Consider the following 18,650-nt stretch of genomic DNA (forward strand, 5'->3'; position numbering starts at 1 on the left):
TCAACCCATGTGCCTCTGTCAGCTTGTGAATTGTCACTATCAACTGCTAATGAACTAAGCATCCGTTGAAGCTTTCATCCGTTGATGCCTTATCCGTTGAGGCTTTATCCGTTGAAGCTTTATCCGTTGATGCATTATCAGTTGAAGTCTTTATCCGTTGAAGCACTTATCCGTTGATGGATATTATCCGTTGAAGCATTAGAGACATCCGTTGAAGCTTTGTTTCTTATCCGTTGAAGGTCTTCAATATCCGTTGATACTTCTTCACTTATACAAAATTACAAGGCATGAAATATTTACAATTAGCCCTCCTATTTGCATATCCACTAGTAGTCAACATGACTGATAATTTCCTACAACATCTAAGAATTACAACTTGAATCCAGAGAATGAAATGTGCTACAATACTAAACTTATTGCTAAGTAAAGCTACTCCTTCAACAGATAGTCAAAATGGTCTTATCCGTTGAGGCTACAAACACTAGATTTCTACTTAAGTGTTTTGTTTAACTTATCATCAAACTAATACACATATTCCTAACAGCTATCATTTTAATACTTTCTAACTTATAATCTTCCATAAATCAAATATTTATTTATTTTATTTATATAAATATATTAACTGTCTATATAGATTTTTCTTACATATTTGTTTTATTTCTTTATTTTCTACTATAAAATAAATTAATAGATTTGCTATTATTTTAGACTTATAACTTTTATTATTATCTCTTAGTATTTTTGCTAGAGGTCTTATTTAATTTTTATATTTTAATATTGATATTTCATTTTTTACTATTCATATTCATAATTACTATTCAATTTTCACTATTCATCGGTTACTATTCATTGGTTACTATTCATTCCGAAATTTTGAAATTTACTACAACCAGTTGGTATCAATTTGCAAATATGCGCCTCTTCCTGGACAACAACCAGTTGGTATGCCTATAAGCACAAAGTATCGGTCTGATGCGCCAGTATGTAAGTAGTGTCTCATTTACACGTCAGAGGAAAAGAAGACCCTGCAAATACTAAATAGAGATACACTATTTGTATAGATACGCCAGCATAAGGTGCAAAAAAGAGCGAAATACGCCTATTACTCAAGCGTTTTGGTGGGATACGCCGCAAACCGAAGAGATCCTCCGGATACGTCAAGGTAGAAAAGAAAAAGTCGGCAGATAAGAACTTCCTTGGATACGCCAATTTTCGTAGTGTGACACCTGATACGGCTCAGCCTGGATATTTCTCTGTTTGATAACACTTGATTATAATTTGATATACATATGGGGTAAGGAGTGAATTGATGAGATGATACTTCAATATTTTGTACAAAAGAGATAGATACGTCTGTTGCAGCTAGTGAGTCATTTTGACTTGCTATGTAGGCTTGTAAATTGTGATCTCAACGACATTTGTAAAAGAAGAAGAAGAATAGTTTTGTGCAGGAGTGAGCATTTTCCGGTTCGGAACCGAGAACCGAGCCGATCAAAATTTGCGGTTCCGGTTTGGTTCGGTTCTTAACTAATTCGGGTCCGGTTTGGTTCTTCTTATTTTTCTAGAAATTTCGGTTCCTGGTTCGATTCGGTTCTTAACATACTAGAACCGTAAGAACCGAACAGTATATAAATGAATAAATAAAAGAATATATATAAATATATGTATATATTACGTATTATGTTTTCTTATTTATAATACTTTAATAAAATTTAAGAAAAATATGATTTTTATTATATTACTCGTTTCTTTAAATATTTATGGAGTTTTGAATATTTTTATAAATAATTTTCTTCTTAAATATTAGAAAGTAACCGAATTCAAAATGATCCACCACTAATAAAAATCTTCTTTTACTAAGTTACCCTTAATAAATAATCAAAACTAGTCAAATTTTAAAAAGTAAGAATATAAAATAATATGAAAAATAAATAAATAAATAATAAAAATTAAATTCGGTTCTTTCGGTTAAGAACCGAACCGAAATTTCCGGTTCGGTTCTTACATATAAACGGGTCCGGTTCGGTTCTTAAAATATTCATATTTCACTTCTCGGTTTTTTCGGTTCCTGTTCGGTTCGGATCCGTTGCTCACCCCTAGTTTTGCGTTGGTAGGTTCTATTTTTTTTTGATGTACGCCGTACACAAAAGCGTATGTGGTGGGTGACAAAGGCAGGCCTCTAGAATATGAGTATATTGGGCCCGCGCAGACCTTAAATTGGTTATTTTGGCTGTTTTTTCTAATACTATTGTCAATATTAATTTATATATAATTACGATGAACAAACGTACTATCAACCAAACTTTCATTATTTCGTTTTTAATATAACTAGTTTAAATCACGTGCGATGCACGAGTTTCCGTTATTATTTAAAAAATTTATTTACTTCTTCATATTATAATTATAAAATATTTATATAAATATATAATAATTATAAATTTATAATAAAAATAATTGGATAACATGTGGTGTGTTTAGTAGAATAAATAAATTATTTCTAGTAGTTTAATAATTTAGTTGTTTAACGAATATATAACAATATCTATTTAATTTTTAATAATATGATAAGTTGTGATCATAATTTAGTATTATAAGTACTGTAAATCTAGTAGTTTAGAGAATATATAACAATATTTATTTATTTTTTTTAATAACTAAAATTAGAGGATAACCGTATAACCAAATTATACATCATTTCAGATAAATTTTTACTCTAACTCAAATCTTACTCGAAAGTTAAAAATTCCAACCCTAATTTATATTTTTATAAATTGAATTCGTGTCGAATTTTGGGTGTGGCGTGATTTTACCACCTCCGAAGTTGAACCCATTTACGCCCAAATTGAGGGGCACCACTCGACAAGAATCAGAAGTAGACAAAGGATTCGTAGATTGTAACTCAAACCAGACCAAACCAAACTAACCAGAGTGGGAGTGAGACAAAGGAGTCAGCTTTCAGCTGTCGTGGTCCATTGCTCTCCTCCCACCTCCCACCACTCCTCCGCCACAACTTTAAACACTCCGCCCCCTAACCTAAACTTAATTAAAAATCTAAAAAAAAATCAATCTATCCTCTGCTAATAACTCGAACTTAACTCGGCTCGAGTCTGTTCGTTTAGTGCTTTCGTAATGGCAACACCTTTGCTTTCACTATCTTTCAACAACCATTCCCTTTCTTTCCTTAAAACCCCAGCACTCCCATTTTCTTGTTCAAATGTACGGACCTCAATTTCAGTTTCCTGTTCGGTTAATTACGCAAACACTCAAGCTAATGTTGATAAAGACGGTACAGCAGTTGTGTGGTACAAGCAAGATCTCCGTGTTGACGATCATCCTGGCCTTATGTCTGCTTCTCGTTTTCGCAACTTAATTCCGGTTTATGTCTTTGATCACCGCATTCTTTCTTGTAAACTCCTCATTCTTTCCTTCCATTTATATTTTTTTTTGTATTGTATGTATTTGAACAATTGTTCTGCATTTTTAAAAATTTGCGAAACTGTATTCCCCTTGAAGTTTGAACTATATGGTTAAATTACTTGTTAGCAAAATAATTAAACAGCCTATATGTCGGACCTGAGGCACTATATAACACGAGGGTACAAGTATATGACTTTTGTGAGTGTCTATGTGTGCAAGTGTAGTAGGAATTGTTTAACTTGTAGTATTGGCAAGTAGCTGGCTGAGGATATTAATTTGATGAATGCTTGTTTTGGAATCTGTATTTACTATATTACTCCCTCCGTCACAAATCAAAAGGATTGGACATGGAGATTAAGAAATATGTATAAAGTAGTGAAAAAGAGAAAGAAAAGTGGGTAAAGTGGCGGGACCCATTGATTTTTAGTGTATAAAAGAGAGATAGTGGGGTAAAAGTAGTGTGGAAAGGAAGAAAAAGTGGGGAAATAAGGGGACCCATCGACTATTTTTGGTAAGTTTTGAAATGTAAAGAAATAATTGGGACATCCAAAAAAGGAAAGTGTAAAGAAATGAAAAAGACAGAGGGAGTACAATTTAGTGAATTAGCTTTAGCTGTAAAATACTCATTCTTAGAGCCTGAGGCAGCTTACTGTTTATTATCGTCGACCTTTTTTCAGAACATAGTCCTTGAGTTTTGCTGGACTGGTTCTTGTGTACAAAGATTTTTTTCCTAATTATCCAAGGATAACCAGTCACCTCTCTAAGCTAGTTTAATGTTTGAACCATGATGTACACACGAGGTAGGATAACCATAGTTCCATTTCCTAAATTTTGACATTATCCAAGGATAACCATAGTCACCTGTCTAAGCTATTTTAATGTTTGAACCATGAAGTTGGCGATCACTTTCCACTTGGGTCATTTAAGGATTATTTCTCTGACTGCTGTGTTTATTAAAAAAATTAGGTTGAGCACTGGTGCCTTTTGTGTTCTAGCCTCATGTATTAAAATGTATGACCTGGTGCCTTTTCTTGTAAAATCCAATCTTGATTATTTTCTTTACTACTACAGTGTATTCTGAAGAAATGTTTCAACTGCTAGTCTTTGCTGTGAAGGACTTAAAAAAGTCATTGAGGGATCAGGGATCTGATCTGATGATAAGGATTGGGAGTGCTGAAAATGTCATAGGAGAACTTGTAAAAGAGGTTGTTAAACTTTAGGTTTGTTTTGTGTGATACTAATAGTCAAGGAATTTAAGGAGCTTCAAGCACTCATCAACTCACTTTGTTAGAAGATTGGAACAGGTCAAGGCTACCCATATATTCGCAGAAGAGGAGGTAGAATATGACTTGGCGAGATTGATGGAGACTGTTAAAGGAAACCTAGCAGCATTGTCTGTTAAAGAGGGTAGCCCAAATTTTTTAACATGGTCTGCTCCTTTTTATGATATGAAGGTTATATGCTTTAACTTTGTTCGCTTATAAGTTATAAACCTTTAAATAGCCATATTGGATTTATAAAGTTTGGATTTATATTCTTTTATATCTGTAGAATGTAGGGGATCTGCCAGTATCACACCAGGACTTCAAAAAATTAAAGTTGTCAGTACTTTCTCCTCTCTCGCCCCCCAAATTTCCTGTTGATAAGATGAATATATGCTGGGGTAAGTTCATAAGGTATATGCAGTCTTCCAGTAAATTTCTGTTTAAAATGTAAGTTTCGTTTACTTTCTACATATGATGGTGATTTAAACATAAGACAGTGATAAGTGCTTTATGGATCAGGTACATTTCCGACAATAGAAGACTTGGAAAGTTTTAGGAATGAGCTCGTGAATGAACCAAAAGATAAATTGATGTTGATCAAGAAAAATTCAGCTGAAGATATATTAAGGAAAACTCAGGTTCTTCCAAATAATCAGATTGAAGGTTCTTTGAGTAATCCTTACAAGCCAGATAATCGCAAGAAACGAGGAAACTCTGTATTTGTAACGCAGGGGAGTTCAGTAGGAGGTGGAACTGGTGAAGTGTTAAATGCATTGGCTGCATATTTGAGATACTTGGAGGGTACTATGCGAGATGACTGGCAAGAGTATGTGCCTAATAAACTGAAATTACTTTTTTTTGTGAACTCATTCAATTTTCTCACCTACTACATGAATTCATAAAGGTATTACATCAAATGCTTAATCCTCATTAATCCATGTTCAACATATTAGTTGTCTGAGGGAAGATTTTAATTATGTTCCCTAGAACTTGTGTGTTATAATTGCAGGTATTATGTATAGGGTCCTGTTCCCTGACAATCATGTGTCAGGGAACCGTTAACCAACACATCACTTCCTGGCCGTTGGATGAACAATCCAACGACCAGGATTTAAAAAAAATAATTCCCCTGTCCGTGTAAAATAACTGCGGAACGCTGCCTTTCCGCGTAAAATAACCGCGGAACGTCTTTCCCTTCCGCGGTTAATAATAGCGGAAGGACTGTACTTGCAGTTTATAACCCTAAAACGATCACACTTTCCTTTTTGTGCAACTTTTGTCAAATTGGAGAGCAAATTTGGGGGAATTATTGGTTTTGTTCATCCTTACTCACTAATTACATTTGGTAAGCTCAATTTCTTGCTTTTTTCTTGTTGTAATTATGGATAAGATGTTTTCTAGGTTTGAAAGTAGAAAAGCTTTGGAAAAAAGTGATAATGTTGTAAATAGTGAGGTTGTTGATGTTAGTGGTAGTTGCTTACGTAATGATAATGTAGATTATGTTAACCTTGTTGATGATTGTGATGAAGATATTTTTGTTAGTGAACATAGATTTGAAAATGAAGATTTGCATGAAAAAAGTGAGTTTATGCATGATAGTAGTGAGACTAGGGATAAGAGTGTTGTTGGGGAAGAAAATATTGTAATTCCTTTCTTGAGTCAAAATTTCCCTAATTTGGTAGCCGCCGAAAATGTATAAGGCCTACGCTTTGAAAAATGTGTTTGCAATTAAGATCAAAAATACACAGGCGTGTGGATAAAACAATATATGCCCGTACTTATGTTTGTAATTTAGCGGGAGAAAACCGCGATAAAGAACCCGTAGAGGATGAAGAAGTTTTGATAGGAAGTGTCGATAGTGAGAAGAAGAAAAGGCGTAGAGATAAACTTCCTAGAAGTAGATGTAAATTTAGGATTTATGTGATTAATAGGCGAAATACAAGGCATTGGGAGATAACATCGTTGGAGTTAAATCACAATCACGATGTTGTGTCGCCTTCTAAGATGAGTTTGATTAAAAGGTAGCGCCATGTAACCGCCGCCCAAAAGAATTTAATTAAGAGTTTCCATGTTTCGGGTATTGTGCCTAGACAACAAATGAATATATTTGGAAAAATGCATTGAGGAGAGGAGCAAGTAGGGTTTCATGCCCAACACTTGAGAAATGTCGTGCGTGATTTTAGAAAAGATAATTTGGGTGTGAATGATGCTCAAGCGGGATTGGATTTATTACATCGGTTAGAAGAGGAAAGTGGAGGAATTTTTTTTATTCGGACTCTAATTGATGAAGAAGGAAGATTGAAGTGTCCTTTATGGGTCGACCCCCGGTCGTTGTTGGCCTACAAAAATTTTGGCGATGTGGTTGCATTCGATACAACATATCAAACAAATAGGCATGCTATGCCGTTTGTGCCTTTCACTGGGGTGAATCATCACTATCAATCGGTTCTCTTTGGATTTGCACTAATGCGTGATGAATTGAAGACTACATTTGAGTGGATTTTGGGTACTTGGTTAGAGGCCGTTGAAGAAAAAGCACCTTTGGCTATTATCACCGATCAAGATCAAGCTATGGCGGGGGCAATTCAATCTCAACTACCAAACACGACACATTTGTTGTGCTCGTGACACATTAGTAACAAATTTCCGGAGAAACTCTCAACCTACTATGCAAAGGAAGAATTTAAAGGTCACTTCAACAATTGCATATATCACTCGTTGACCGAAGAAATTTTTGAGGATAGGTGGAAAACATTGATCTTGAAATACAAGTTAGAGGATAATACATGGTTGCAAGGCTTATATAATTTGAAGCATAAGTGGATCGATGCTTATACACATAACAATTTTTCCGCGGGTCAAAAAACAACATCGAGAAGCGAAGGAATGAATGCCTTTTTTGATGCTTATATAGGGTCTTGCACGGGGTTGAAAGAGTTTGTTGAGGGTGCACAAAAAGCTTTAGATAGACAATTTATGCGTGAGAAAGAAGAGGATTATAATACACGTCACAAAATTCGTTGCATGCGAATGAAGACCGCCTTGGAGCACCATGCCGCTTCCATTTATACCAAAGAGATGTTCAAAAAATTTCAAGACCAATTGGTTGATGCCGCAAAATACTTTATGGAGAAGGATGGAGATCGTTCCTTAGAAGATGCGGAGGATACGTACTACAAATGTTATTGACCATTAATGGTTGAGTCTAAGAGAACAACTTATCTTGTTACCTTCAACAAGTTGTCATTTCGGGGTTCTTGTATATGTACAATGTTTAAGCATTCGGGAATGCCGTGTCGTCATATTATTGTCGTGTTGACAAAGAGGTGTGTAGCCGAATTACCGGAACATTTTGTGAAACGGAGGTGGACTAGGGATGCCAATAGAGTTGATGGTGTGTCGCCATATCACATGCCTGGAGATGATGCCCCATCCCATGATTTGACTCCAACGGAAAGATTTAATCACATGACTTTGCCTAGTATGAGGTTTAGTCATAGTTGCATGACATCGAAGAAACGCTATGAGTATACCGTGAGAGTTATTAATCGAGAGACCGAAATTATTGAGAAAATGGCCGTTCATGGGGTGGAAGGTGTTGGAAGTGAATTTGATACCAAAATTACTCAAGAAAGTGGAGAGAAGTTGCATGAAACTATTCTTGACCCCGTTGTTTCCAAAACCAAAGGGCGCAAGAAAGAGCACCGAATTAAAAGTCCCGTTGAGGAACTTGCAAGGAAAAAAAAGGAAATGCGGACATTGCAACATTGAGGGACATGATGCTAGAAAATGTTTAGTGAAAATGGAAAAATTGAGAAAAAGTCAAAGTGACCAATTGTAATTCAAATTTTATATAACACTCTCTTATATATTGTTTTGTCGTGCTTTACAATTATATTGATTTTAGTAGTTCTACCTCATGTTGCTAAATGCATTTCTTCTTGTTATATGTAGGTGAAATGACCAATACTTCGGATGACGAGTCGGTGTCTCACGTTAGCAACACATTCTCGGACTTAGACTCCGAATTCGAGGATTGTATGTCACCAACATTTAGCGAGTTGGATGTAATCGCTCGTGAATGGAGCGAGGAACTAGCACGGTTTAACGAAGGACCTCCCCAAGTGGAGGAAGAAGACCCGGAGTTGCACTCTCTCGAAGAAGAGGCATACCGTTCAAGGGTTTGGGCCGAAGTCTACCATTGGTTAACCCTTCCTTGCAAGTTTGTAAGAATGTGGAGCAATGTGCCGCCTTACTTTCTCCCCTATTTGAACTTGGGTAAGGAGTCCCTCGATGGCCCATGGAGACTATCCGAATGGGATGGCGGTAAAATTGTGAAATATGATAGGATCGAAGACATACGTAAGTTGAAGCCTCGTGAGGGTGCCAAGTACGCATTGATCACGTCAAGGGTTGGGTGTCCCACCTACGTGATGACGATACCACTGCTCTTGGAGGCGTGCACGATACCACCTACGTATCGTCACCGCGTAGGTTGGACACCCAACCCCTGACGTGATCAATGCGTACTTGGTCCCGGGTGGCACCCTCACGAGGCTTCAACTTACGTACTTGGGTTCTTTATCGCGGTTTTCTCCCGCTAAATTACAAACATAAGTACGAGCATATATTGTTTTGTCCACACGCATGTGTATTTTGGATCTTAATTGTAAACCCATTTTTCAAAGCGTAGGCCCTATTACATTTTCGGCGACTACCAAATTAGGGAAATTTTGACTCAAGAAAGAAATTACAATATCTTCTTCCCCAACAACACTCTTATCCCTAGTCTCACTACTATTATGTATAAATTCACTATTTTCATGCAAATCTTCATTTTCAAATCTATGTTCACTAAAAAAAATATCTTCATCACAATCATGAACAAGGTTAACATAATCTATATTATCATTACGTAAACAACTAACATCAACAACCTCACTATTTACAACATTATCACTTTTTTTCAAAGTTTTTCTAACTTCAAACCCAGAAAACATCTTATCCATAATTACAACAAGAAAAAAGCAAGAAATTGAGCTTACCAAATGTAATTAGTGAGATCGTTTTAGGGTTATAAACTGCAAGTACAGTCCTTCCGCTATTATTAACCGCGGAACCGCGGAAGGGAAAGACGTTCCGCACTTATTTTACGCGGAAAGGCAGCGTTCCGTGGTTATTTTACGTGGACACGGGATTTTTTTTTTAAAATCCTGGTCGTTGGATTGTTCATCCAACGGCCAGGAAGTGATGTGTTGGTTAACAGTTCCCTGACACATGATTGTCAGGGAACAGGACTCTTATGTATAAACCAATCTTCTCTTTGTAACAGTAGGTCGAAAGTTCAAGTCTCATTCGAGGAGTGGGTGTGGTAGTTTTGAAAAGTTGAATTGAATATTACCAAGAAAACAAACAAACATCTCTCTATATGTAAATTTAAATATAAGTTGGTCTGTATTTATTTGTTTTTTAGAAAGGAATGAACCAAAGAACCGATTTTTTATCTTTGACAAAATTGCCAGAAATGTCCATTTAACATTGTCTTCTTCAATGCATTATTTTAGAGCTTGTATGAAATCTGCAGTACTATGGTATACATGTGATTTAGTCATTTAGTTGCTTGGCTGCCAGTAAATTGGTACATGGCCCACACTTCCTTGGCTTAGTAAGAATCTGGTGCTATTTACCGTCAATTTGCCATGTAATTGCTTAAGAAGTAAGATTGTATGCTTCATATCGTCTTTACTCTTTGTTATATTGTACTATTTATGTTTTAAAATATCCTGACACCTTCAAAAACCTTAAAACTGCAGAGTACATGAAAAGTTGCGTAGAGCTGAAATTCGGGAAGGGGCTTCATTTGATGCTCTTTTTGGGTCTGCCCTTAGTCTTGGAATCATTTCCAGACGGAGAGTCTATTTTGAAACTATCAAATACGAGAAAGAACGAAATGCTGGATTTCTCTCACCCTTTGGCTACTCGGCCGCTACTGTTGCAGCAGCAGTTGACAGTGTTTGTTCAAAGGAGGTAGTCCTTCTACATGTTGGCGCTTTACTATTACCTTTGATTTGATATGGCATGTTGAGCTTTAAGTTTAATATATTTACTTAAAATATTCAAATTTCTGTCTGGTGTTTGCCTCAGTGGTATTGGCTCATGGCTTTAAGAAGCAGAATAATTAACAAAGGAAATAACAATACTAGAATCTGGAGATGGAATGGCTATCTAATACAGGCAAGCAAGTTTAAATTAATTTGTTTATTGTCCTATATGAATCTGGTTGTATGCTTCTTATTATTTTGAGTTAAAATTAAAATTGTCGTTACAGTATACCGTATCCGGTCGTGAAGGTCCTGCAATTCTTCTTGTGCATGGTTTTGGTGCTTTTTGGGAGCATTACCGTGACAATATAAATAGTATAGCTAGCGACATGAACCGGGTGTGGGCAATGACCCTTCTAGGATTTGGCAGATCAGAAAAACCAAATGTTGTATACACTGAACTAATGTGGGCCGAGTTGGTAAGAGACTTTATAATTGAAGTTGTTGGGGAACAAGTGCATCTTGCTGGAAACTCACTTGGGGGTATGTGCAGCTTATTTTTTGTACATCCTAATGTTCAATTGGGTGTGGTTGTCGATCTTTTTATGAATTTTTTAATCACCTGAAAAGTCAATATTATTTCACAGGCTATTTCGTTGCTATTGTAGCTGGTCTATGGCCTGCATTAGTTAAGTCCTTAATTCTTCTAAACAGTGCTGGCTTTGTCATTCCTGGATATTCTTCTGCGACTTCTTCCAGAGTAAGATAAATTTCCATTTTCCAATAGCTTTATATCCCATTTATCAACTTTGCAAATTGTTTTCGTAATCACTGGTATGGTATCCGTCCATATGTTTTGTTGGTGTTAGAAATTGCCGTGTTGTCTTGATATATCCTGGATTTTGTGCTTTTCGGTTTTTTATTTGGTATGTCGCACCTGTGCATGAGTGGAGATTGCAAAATACTTAACAGTAAAAGGTTTACCAAGTGAATATAAATGAAAAATCTTCTGCACCTCTAATTTCCCGAGAAATTTTTAAAATATAAATTCCTTAAGCGTGTGGTCTCCCATTCTGAAAACTAATGCAAAATTAAGCTTAATGATATTTCTACAAGCATCTACTTCTCATTATCATGTAATGTACAGGAATAGACAATTTGATATTTTGTGTTGATGATATCATGATCCTTTAGTGGCTTATCCCGACACCTTAACTTTTGAGAGAGATGGTCATCTAACAGGGTCGAGCTCAGGTGATACCGAAAGTGTTGAGTTTGCCTTCATACCCTGGTACCCCTCTTATACTTAAATATAATATGGACAGCATAATTTGTTGCTCCTTGGTGAGATTGTGGTTTTTGCTCCTTGGTGAGATTGTGGTTTTTGCTCCTTGGTGAGATAGTACCCCTAGTAGTCTCACCCTTGGGGGTGAGACTGTTATAGTAATAATTGAACACCTTAAGGTTTTGGGCTGAGATGGTCATCTGACATTTTTGGTTCGAAATTTTAGCACACCCATTCTTTCTTTTGTCTTGTTTTTTTTAATCTTTTTATATTTGTCAATTATCTAGTTTATTTTCCTCTTAGAAGTCAATTTATGGACGTTCACATCATATTAGCCAATGAGGGAGACAAGAGCCAGAGCTGGGTGGTTAATTATGATTAAAATTTAGGTACGGTAAATTTGCAATGTTTTGTATCTTGCCCCTGTTTATGTTTTGATACATGGGAAGCTATATCACATGATTCAACTTAATAAAACGTAGTAAAAGGTAAAACTGAAGAATATAAGGCCTTTTAAAAAAATTAGTATATTGTTTATGGATTTTCTGGAGCAGTGGAAGTTTATTATTATTTTATATGATTCAAGCTTATGCCTTTCTGACTAAATATATTTAATCAAATTTTTTTATACAAGATTAGTGCGTCCACAGTAACCTGTGCATAGTTGGATCCCCGCTCTCCTTGTACAAAAGTAATCAGTTATACATAATTTCTCCCGTCTTAATGAGGTTAAAGGCGTCAGGCGGTGTTGCAGTGGCGCATTGATAATGTGACTTCCCACTGAGATTGGGGTTTTTGTGTAATATACTAAAATTTTATGTTTTATAAAGTCATTTCTGGTTTAAATACGAAGATTCAGTCCGGGTGTATTTTGAGACTGAGAGCTTCATATCCACTTGTCCTTATCTGTATAGGGAGATGTCCTTTGACTATAAATATACATAATGGTTGCTCTATATATAAATATATTAGGAAAGACGGATTTCCGGGCCTGCACGGTTGGGTGCTAGAGTCCTCCTGCTTTACTTGAGGTCAAGTATCCGAAGTATAGTAAAGAAATGCTACCCAAATGTAAGTACGCTAACAATTTTGTTAAGCTACTTATTTTATATCATGTTGTTTTTATGACATTATGATGTGCAGAATCCGGATCGTGCTGATGATTGGCTTATCAACGAAATGACTACCGCTGTATCCTCATGTTGCAGTAATAGTTCTATATTAAACTTTAGAAACCTCTTTCTGGTTCAGTTGCTATTTTGCATAAAAATATAGTATTGTTTATGAATAACATTACCAACACTTCACTTATCGTTTGCCATCTCCCATGAATTGAAGTATTATGGTTCCCGAGCCTAAAATTTTAAAGCCCCGGCCTTCCTAAATTGAGGGTTTCGAGCAGGCCTTTAGCTGTTGGATAATTGAGTAAATTACATATGGTCAGTACTTGCTTATCATGTAAAGTGTGTTTAGCCTTGACAAACACTAAAGTCATACGACCCTGGTGTGGTCAGGGTCCTAGAAAGCATCTTCAGCTTTGATCTCTCTATTCCTTTGAACTATCTTGTAAAAGGACTGGAGAACAGAGTCCTTGTAATACAGGTGAGATCTCTTTATACAAGATCACATTGGCGTGTCTTTAAGATGTGCGTGTAATTAAGTTTAATTTGAACAGGGAATGAATGATCCAATCTCGGACTCCAAATCATTTTTAGCTATGCTTACAGAACACTGCAGAGGAATAACAACCAAAGAAATTGATGCTGGTAATTACTAAGAATTAGTACTCTTTTGGTTACCCTCATATCAACTTTATTCCAGTATGGATATGTAACAATTATTTGTCGTCGTTACAGGACACTGCCCACATGATGAAATACCAGAAAAGGTTAATTTTATCATCCGAGAATGGGTTGTTAATATTGAACATGATAGCTATCTTTCAAGTGCAAGGTAATTGAAATAAAGAGGGACAGGTAAATACTGTTAAATATATCTCTAATCTTGGGAGTCGGTTTCAGCCTGTAGAAGTGTCGTCTCACATGATGGTTGATAAATATTTGTAATTATATTGTCGAGCAATATATGGTAGGGGTCATGGAACAAATGTAAATAGAGATGTTACAGTTAAAACCACCCGTGAAGCGAAGAGCAAGTTTTAACTGTTTTGTTAATCATGAGTTGGTTTGTATGTCTACACTAGACATGAGTAGTAGTTGTAGGATGTTATGTGGTATATGATTTAAGAAATGGAAATGAATTTTTTATTCTTGCTTTTGCTGCCGTCAAGTTAGTTTGTTAATTCATTTAATATTAATGTTTAAATGTTGATTTAGCTGTGGTTTTGGTAGTTGCCAAGGAAACTGTTAGTGACTAATGGTACTAGTACAGTTGGCATGTGCCTCTCGCGCTAAACACCTGGTTCAGCTTGTTTCATGACAACATGTTTTGCGTTTTCGAACACTTGTCTCCATTTGATTGGTACTTCAGAGGAATGAGATAAATGTTTAGCAAGTAGAACTGAGCATTTGAGACTCAGCTTTAGCTTATATCTGTACGAATGGAACAGAACGATGGAAACAATACATATAAAACACTAAACCAAATCATATGAAGAACTTACAGAAATCCAGAAAGGGGTATTGAGGTATTTGAAATTTAAACATTTTTATACTGATCAACTATACCAATTAGTTATAGTGGTTTCAAATTTCAGTAGAAATTAATGATTTTATCTACTGCACTGGCACAGGCACTGGCACTGGCACACTGTAAGGTGCCCAGAATGAAATTGTGGCGAGACTGGTGCATTCATAAATCTTATATAGGTGGTTTTGTTTTGTACCAAATCATACAATGCACGTCTCTCTCAGAATAAAGCTTTTGCCATAGGTGTGGCCCCTCTAACATGTGATATGCTTCTAATCTTTTGAAACTGTATATGTATAAAATGTCTGTTCTTGAACCTCCATCTTTCATTCTTCACTGCTGCCGACATGACAAAATCATACTTCCTCATCTCCTTCTTTCTTCTCCTTGCCCTCCATTCTCCGGCAGGCTCCTCAGCTACAATAGCTAACCAAAACTTCATCGTGTCTTCGTGCAAGGCTACAATGTATCCCGACCTGTGCATTAGATCGCTCTCCCTCCACGCCACAACCATTCAAAATAGTCCACATCAAATGGCAGTGATCGCATTGGAGGTGAGCCTGAACCAGACCAAATTAACTCAGACTTTCATGCATCGGCTCACCAAGTTCAAGGGCCTTCTAGCTAAACAGCAAGCAGCTATTAAGGATTGTGCGGATGAGGTTGAAGATAGCTTGGATCGGGTTAACAATTCCTATACGGAAATGAAGAGTTTAGGTCAGGCCACGGGTGAGGAGTTCACGTGGCACATGAGCAATGTAGAGACATGGATCAGTGCTGCCCTTACAGATGATACTACTTGTATGGATGGATTTTCGGATCCAGCTACGAGTGGTAAAATAAAGGAATCGGTTAGAGCACAAATTACTAGCGTTGCGCATTATACCAGTAATGCTCTGGCATTGATCAACAGTTTTGCTGCAAAGCATAACCAATAAAAGCATGATTCAAGTAGCATATGTATATGGAGTGTTTAAATTTCACATAGAGGCTAGAGAATGCTTTAAAAGCTTTATTCCTTCCTCTTGCTTTTTCCTTTCTGTTTTACGTATGGAAGATAAGATGTTGTAAACTTGTATGATTACTTGAATAAAATGTGTCTCTGTCTAATAAGAAAGTATCCTGTTTGAAGTTTAGCTGGAGATGAGGTTCAATATACATCTTCAGCAAGCAAGTCTGGCCCCTTCGCTTTCTGGCATTTATATTTCAAAACTGATATATCCCAATCCAGGATAACTCCCGAAGTTTCCGTGGCCCTAACGTATATACACACCACATATCTTATATTCAAAATGTCGAAGAGTATAAGATCATGTTGTGATCTTCCTCTACTACCTGAAAGTTTTAGATAAGTTGGTTATTTAATATGATATCAGTGCTCGATTTAGGAAGTGAAATCAGGTTTGAGTTAAATAATCTGGCACTGGCATATATATTACCACTCTAAATTTACCTCTCTGTTTGAGCATTTGAATTTCTTATTTACTACAGTTTTTTTTTGGGTTTAAATTAGGATATGACAGTGTGCTATCTATCTATCAAGATCGCCCATTATCACCGGAAATCCTGGTAGAGAATGATGAAATCAAGTTTTACTTGAACAGCAAATTAATCTATGATTGATTTATTAGTTGAAGTTCTCTACACATGCTTTTGATTCCTAGCAGCTGTATATCAGTAGTTCACATCATGATCTCAGATTCAATTAAGCATCTTAATTAACAAGATCTCCGCCATGTATCTACATACAAGTCATGTTTTTAGAGTGTTAAATTATATTCAGTTGCTGCGTGAAATCCACTCGATTTCTCGAAATTTATTAGTTTATAGCGTAGATATTAACCTTTTGATTATTATTTTTTTTTCTGGCAAGCAATAGTTTAATTTGAATGGATCATGGTTTTGATACTCACACATTTTAAGCCTTTGTTCTCCCCGAACGTTTAAGTGGTCATTTGGATCATGAAATTTCAACTCTGCAAATGAGTTTCAATACAAAAATGTATTAGAAAATCATTCTCATCCTCGTTAACCGGGTTGAAATCTCATCATCCAAACATCCCCTTCTTAATAGTAATAAAAAGGCTTTTGACTAATATCTAATCCAAAATGAAGATTTTGATGTACTGAAACATAGCTTCACTGAAAAATTTGAAATGTTACAGGTGCAATTTGGCCCCCTTTGATATCATTTTCGGATAGCCATGCGTGATAGGCTATCATGATACCAAAGTATTTGAACAATTAAGGCCAAAATTAGCTAGGAACAAAATGATGCAGAGAGAACTAACGTTGACATTTATCAGTATATACGGTTAATGAGGGATAAAGCGTTACTATTAAGTTTAGTAACAGCCAAAATGCTCTTCTTAACCCTGTTCTTGACACTAGAACTCACTTTCCGACCCGAAAATCCATCCATGCAAGTATCCTCATTAGTTATAGCAGCACTAGTCCATGTCTTTGCATTTGATATCTGAAATGCTCTGTCAGAACCCTCAAGATTAGCCATTGCCTCGAGCGTTTGTTGAAGCTCATCGACAGTATCTTCAATATTCTCAATGCAATCCTTAATTGCTGCGGCCTCGGGTTTTGTCAGGCCCTTCTGTTGCGCTAGATTTGTTACCAAAGCCGACGTCTTCTTGGCTGCCTTGATGGTGACGGTGAGGGCCGCGGAGCAAAGCTTGATGTAATTGGTGTTGATGGAGGAGGCGTAAGGTGATAAAGATTTGTAGCAGAGTGAAGGATAGGTTGTGGTGTTGCATGAAGTTTTGATGAAAGTTTGGTAGGTTTTCGGAACATTTGTAGCTGAAGTTGGAGTTGGTTTGAGAATGCAAGATACGAATATAAGTGTGACAATGAATTTGAGACCAATGTGGTTTGTGCATGTGTTTAGTTCCATGTCTCTTGTTTTTGTTTTGGGAATGAAAATGAGAAATTTGTTTGTGTGGAGTTGGAGAATTAAGCAGATCGATGAGAAGTGATGAGATGAGATGCATTACTACGTGTAATGTTCATGTTATATATAGGGAAAATGCTAGATATCCCAAATTTTTATTATAAAAAAATTCTTCAAATTTGATGTGTTATATGAATATTTGAGAACCTTCCTAATAATAATATGAAACCCCGCGTGTATTTATATGCGTCCACGAATTAAAATCAGCCATGTGTCAGCCACGTCATTTGTTAAATTTTTTGGGACGTGGATGCATGGATGGACACTGACATTCAGAATGATTTGTTTATTTTAAATATAAATAAAAAAATATATGATGATATTATAGTTATTAAATTAGTCACCGCGTAATCAAATGATGCGTTATTGATGGCGTGGGATTATGAAATAATATCATGATATTGTTTTGAATTTTTAATGCATGCTTTCATTTAAATATAGTCTATCCACATATTTTTATATCATTTTGAATGCACACATGTTCTTTTAAATATAATCGATTGATATATTTTGAATTTCTGAATTTGATTCTTCAAATTTTTTAAAAAGAATACAATACCATATTGATATATGGGATTGTTGGAAGGTCATTAGAGTAAGCTTTAGATTGAAGAAATACACTTACTACTTCATTAGTAACGGATTAGACCGATAATTATCCAATTCACATGCAAACAACACCAATGTCAATTGAATTTGAGTTAACTACGATGTTAATTACAGTAGTTTATTAAATCATGGTCCAATATTTGATTGTTTGAGGGAGATCATGCGCATTTGATGAAGAAGTCCCGAGAGGTCTATAAGAGAGGCCCACATGGCTAACCTATGTGTACAGGTCTTTCAAATCTCGAGGTAATCTGTGATCTCAAAGTCAATTACAGTATGTCTTTTACTTTCGATCATTTTCCGGTGTTTATGTATTAACGGGACTATCAATATATCAACGGTATAACCGGCCAAATTTCCCAGACCAACAGGTTTGGAAATTATCACTATTATGCTGAAACAGATTTGTAACTTAGAGAGCCCCC

At 36.0% G+C, this 18,650-nt stretch overlaps 3 protein-coding genes across 6 annotated transcripts; 2 read left to right on the forward strand and 1 right to left on the reverse strand.

Moving 5' to 3' along the window:
* Nucleotides 1–2,858: 2,858 nt before the first annotated feature.
* Nucleotides 2,859–14,282, forward strand: LOC141693864 (uncharacterized). 4 transcript variants are annotated; one of them, XM_074499050.1, is made up of 15 exons: nt 2,860–3,406; nt 4,489–4,622; nt 4,722–4,871; nt 4,969–5,080; nt 5,202–5,320; nt 5,414–5,508; nt 10,496–10,709; nt 10,827–10,916; nt 11,011–11,266; nt 11,371–11,483; nt 12,981–13,079; nt 13,152–13,199; nt 13,500–13,610; nt 13,684–13,774; nt 13,865–14,282. In XM_074499050.1, the coding sequence occupies exons 1-15, from the start codon at nt 3,130–3,132 to the stop codon at nt 13,963–13,965; spliced, it is 2,010 nt and encodes a 669-aa protein (XP_074355151.1). In that variant the 5' UTR covers nt 2,860–3,129; the 3' UTR covers nt 13,966–14,282. The 4 variants fall into 4 exon arrangements, 2 of the variants coding, with proteins under 2 accessions (XP_074355151.1, XP_074355150.1); XM_074499049.1 differs by having other exon boundaries at nt 5,202–5,508; XR_012563293.1 differs by lacking the exons at nt 13,500–13,610; nt 13,684–13,774; nt 13,865–14,282 and adding an exon at nt 12,312–12,397 and having other exon boundaries at nt 2,859–3,406; nt 5,202–5,508; nt 13,152–13,186.
* Nucleotides 14,283–14,952: 670 nt separating this feature from the next.
* Nucleotides 14,953–15,793, forward strand: LOC141693865 (21 kDa protein-like). The gene has a single exon (XM_074499052.1). It carries the CDS (start codon nt 15,005–15,007, stop codon nt 15,593–15,595), a length of 591 nt encoding a protein of 196 aa, XP_074355153.1. The 5' UTR covers nt 14,953–15,004; the 3' UTR covers nt 15,596–15,793.
* Nucleotides 15,794–16,789: 996 nt separating this feature from the next.
* On the reverse strand, nt 16,790–17,618 carry LOC141693813 (pectinesterase inhibitor 4-like). The gene has a single exon (XM_074498983.1). It carries the CDS (start codon nt 17,557–17,559, stop codon nt 16,960–16,962), a length of 600 nt encoding a protein of 199 aa, XP_074355084.1. The 5' UTR covers nt 17,560–17,618; the 3' UTR covers nt 16,790–16,959.
* Nucleotides 17,619–18,650: the final 1,032 nt, after the last annotated feature.

The sequence above is a fragment of the Apium graveolens genome, chromosome 10, assembly GCF_009905375.1.
Source record: "Apium graveolens cultivar Ventura chromosome 10, ASM990537v1, whole genome shotgun sequence".
In the NCBI taxonomy this organism is placed as follows: Eukaryota; Viridiplantae; Streptophyta; class Magnoliopsida; order Apiales; family Apiaceae; genus Apium; species Apium graveolens.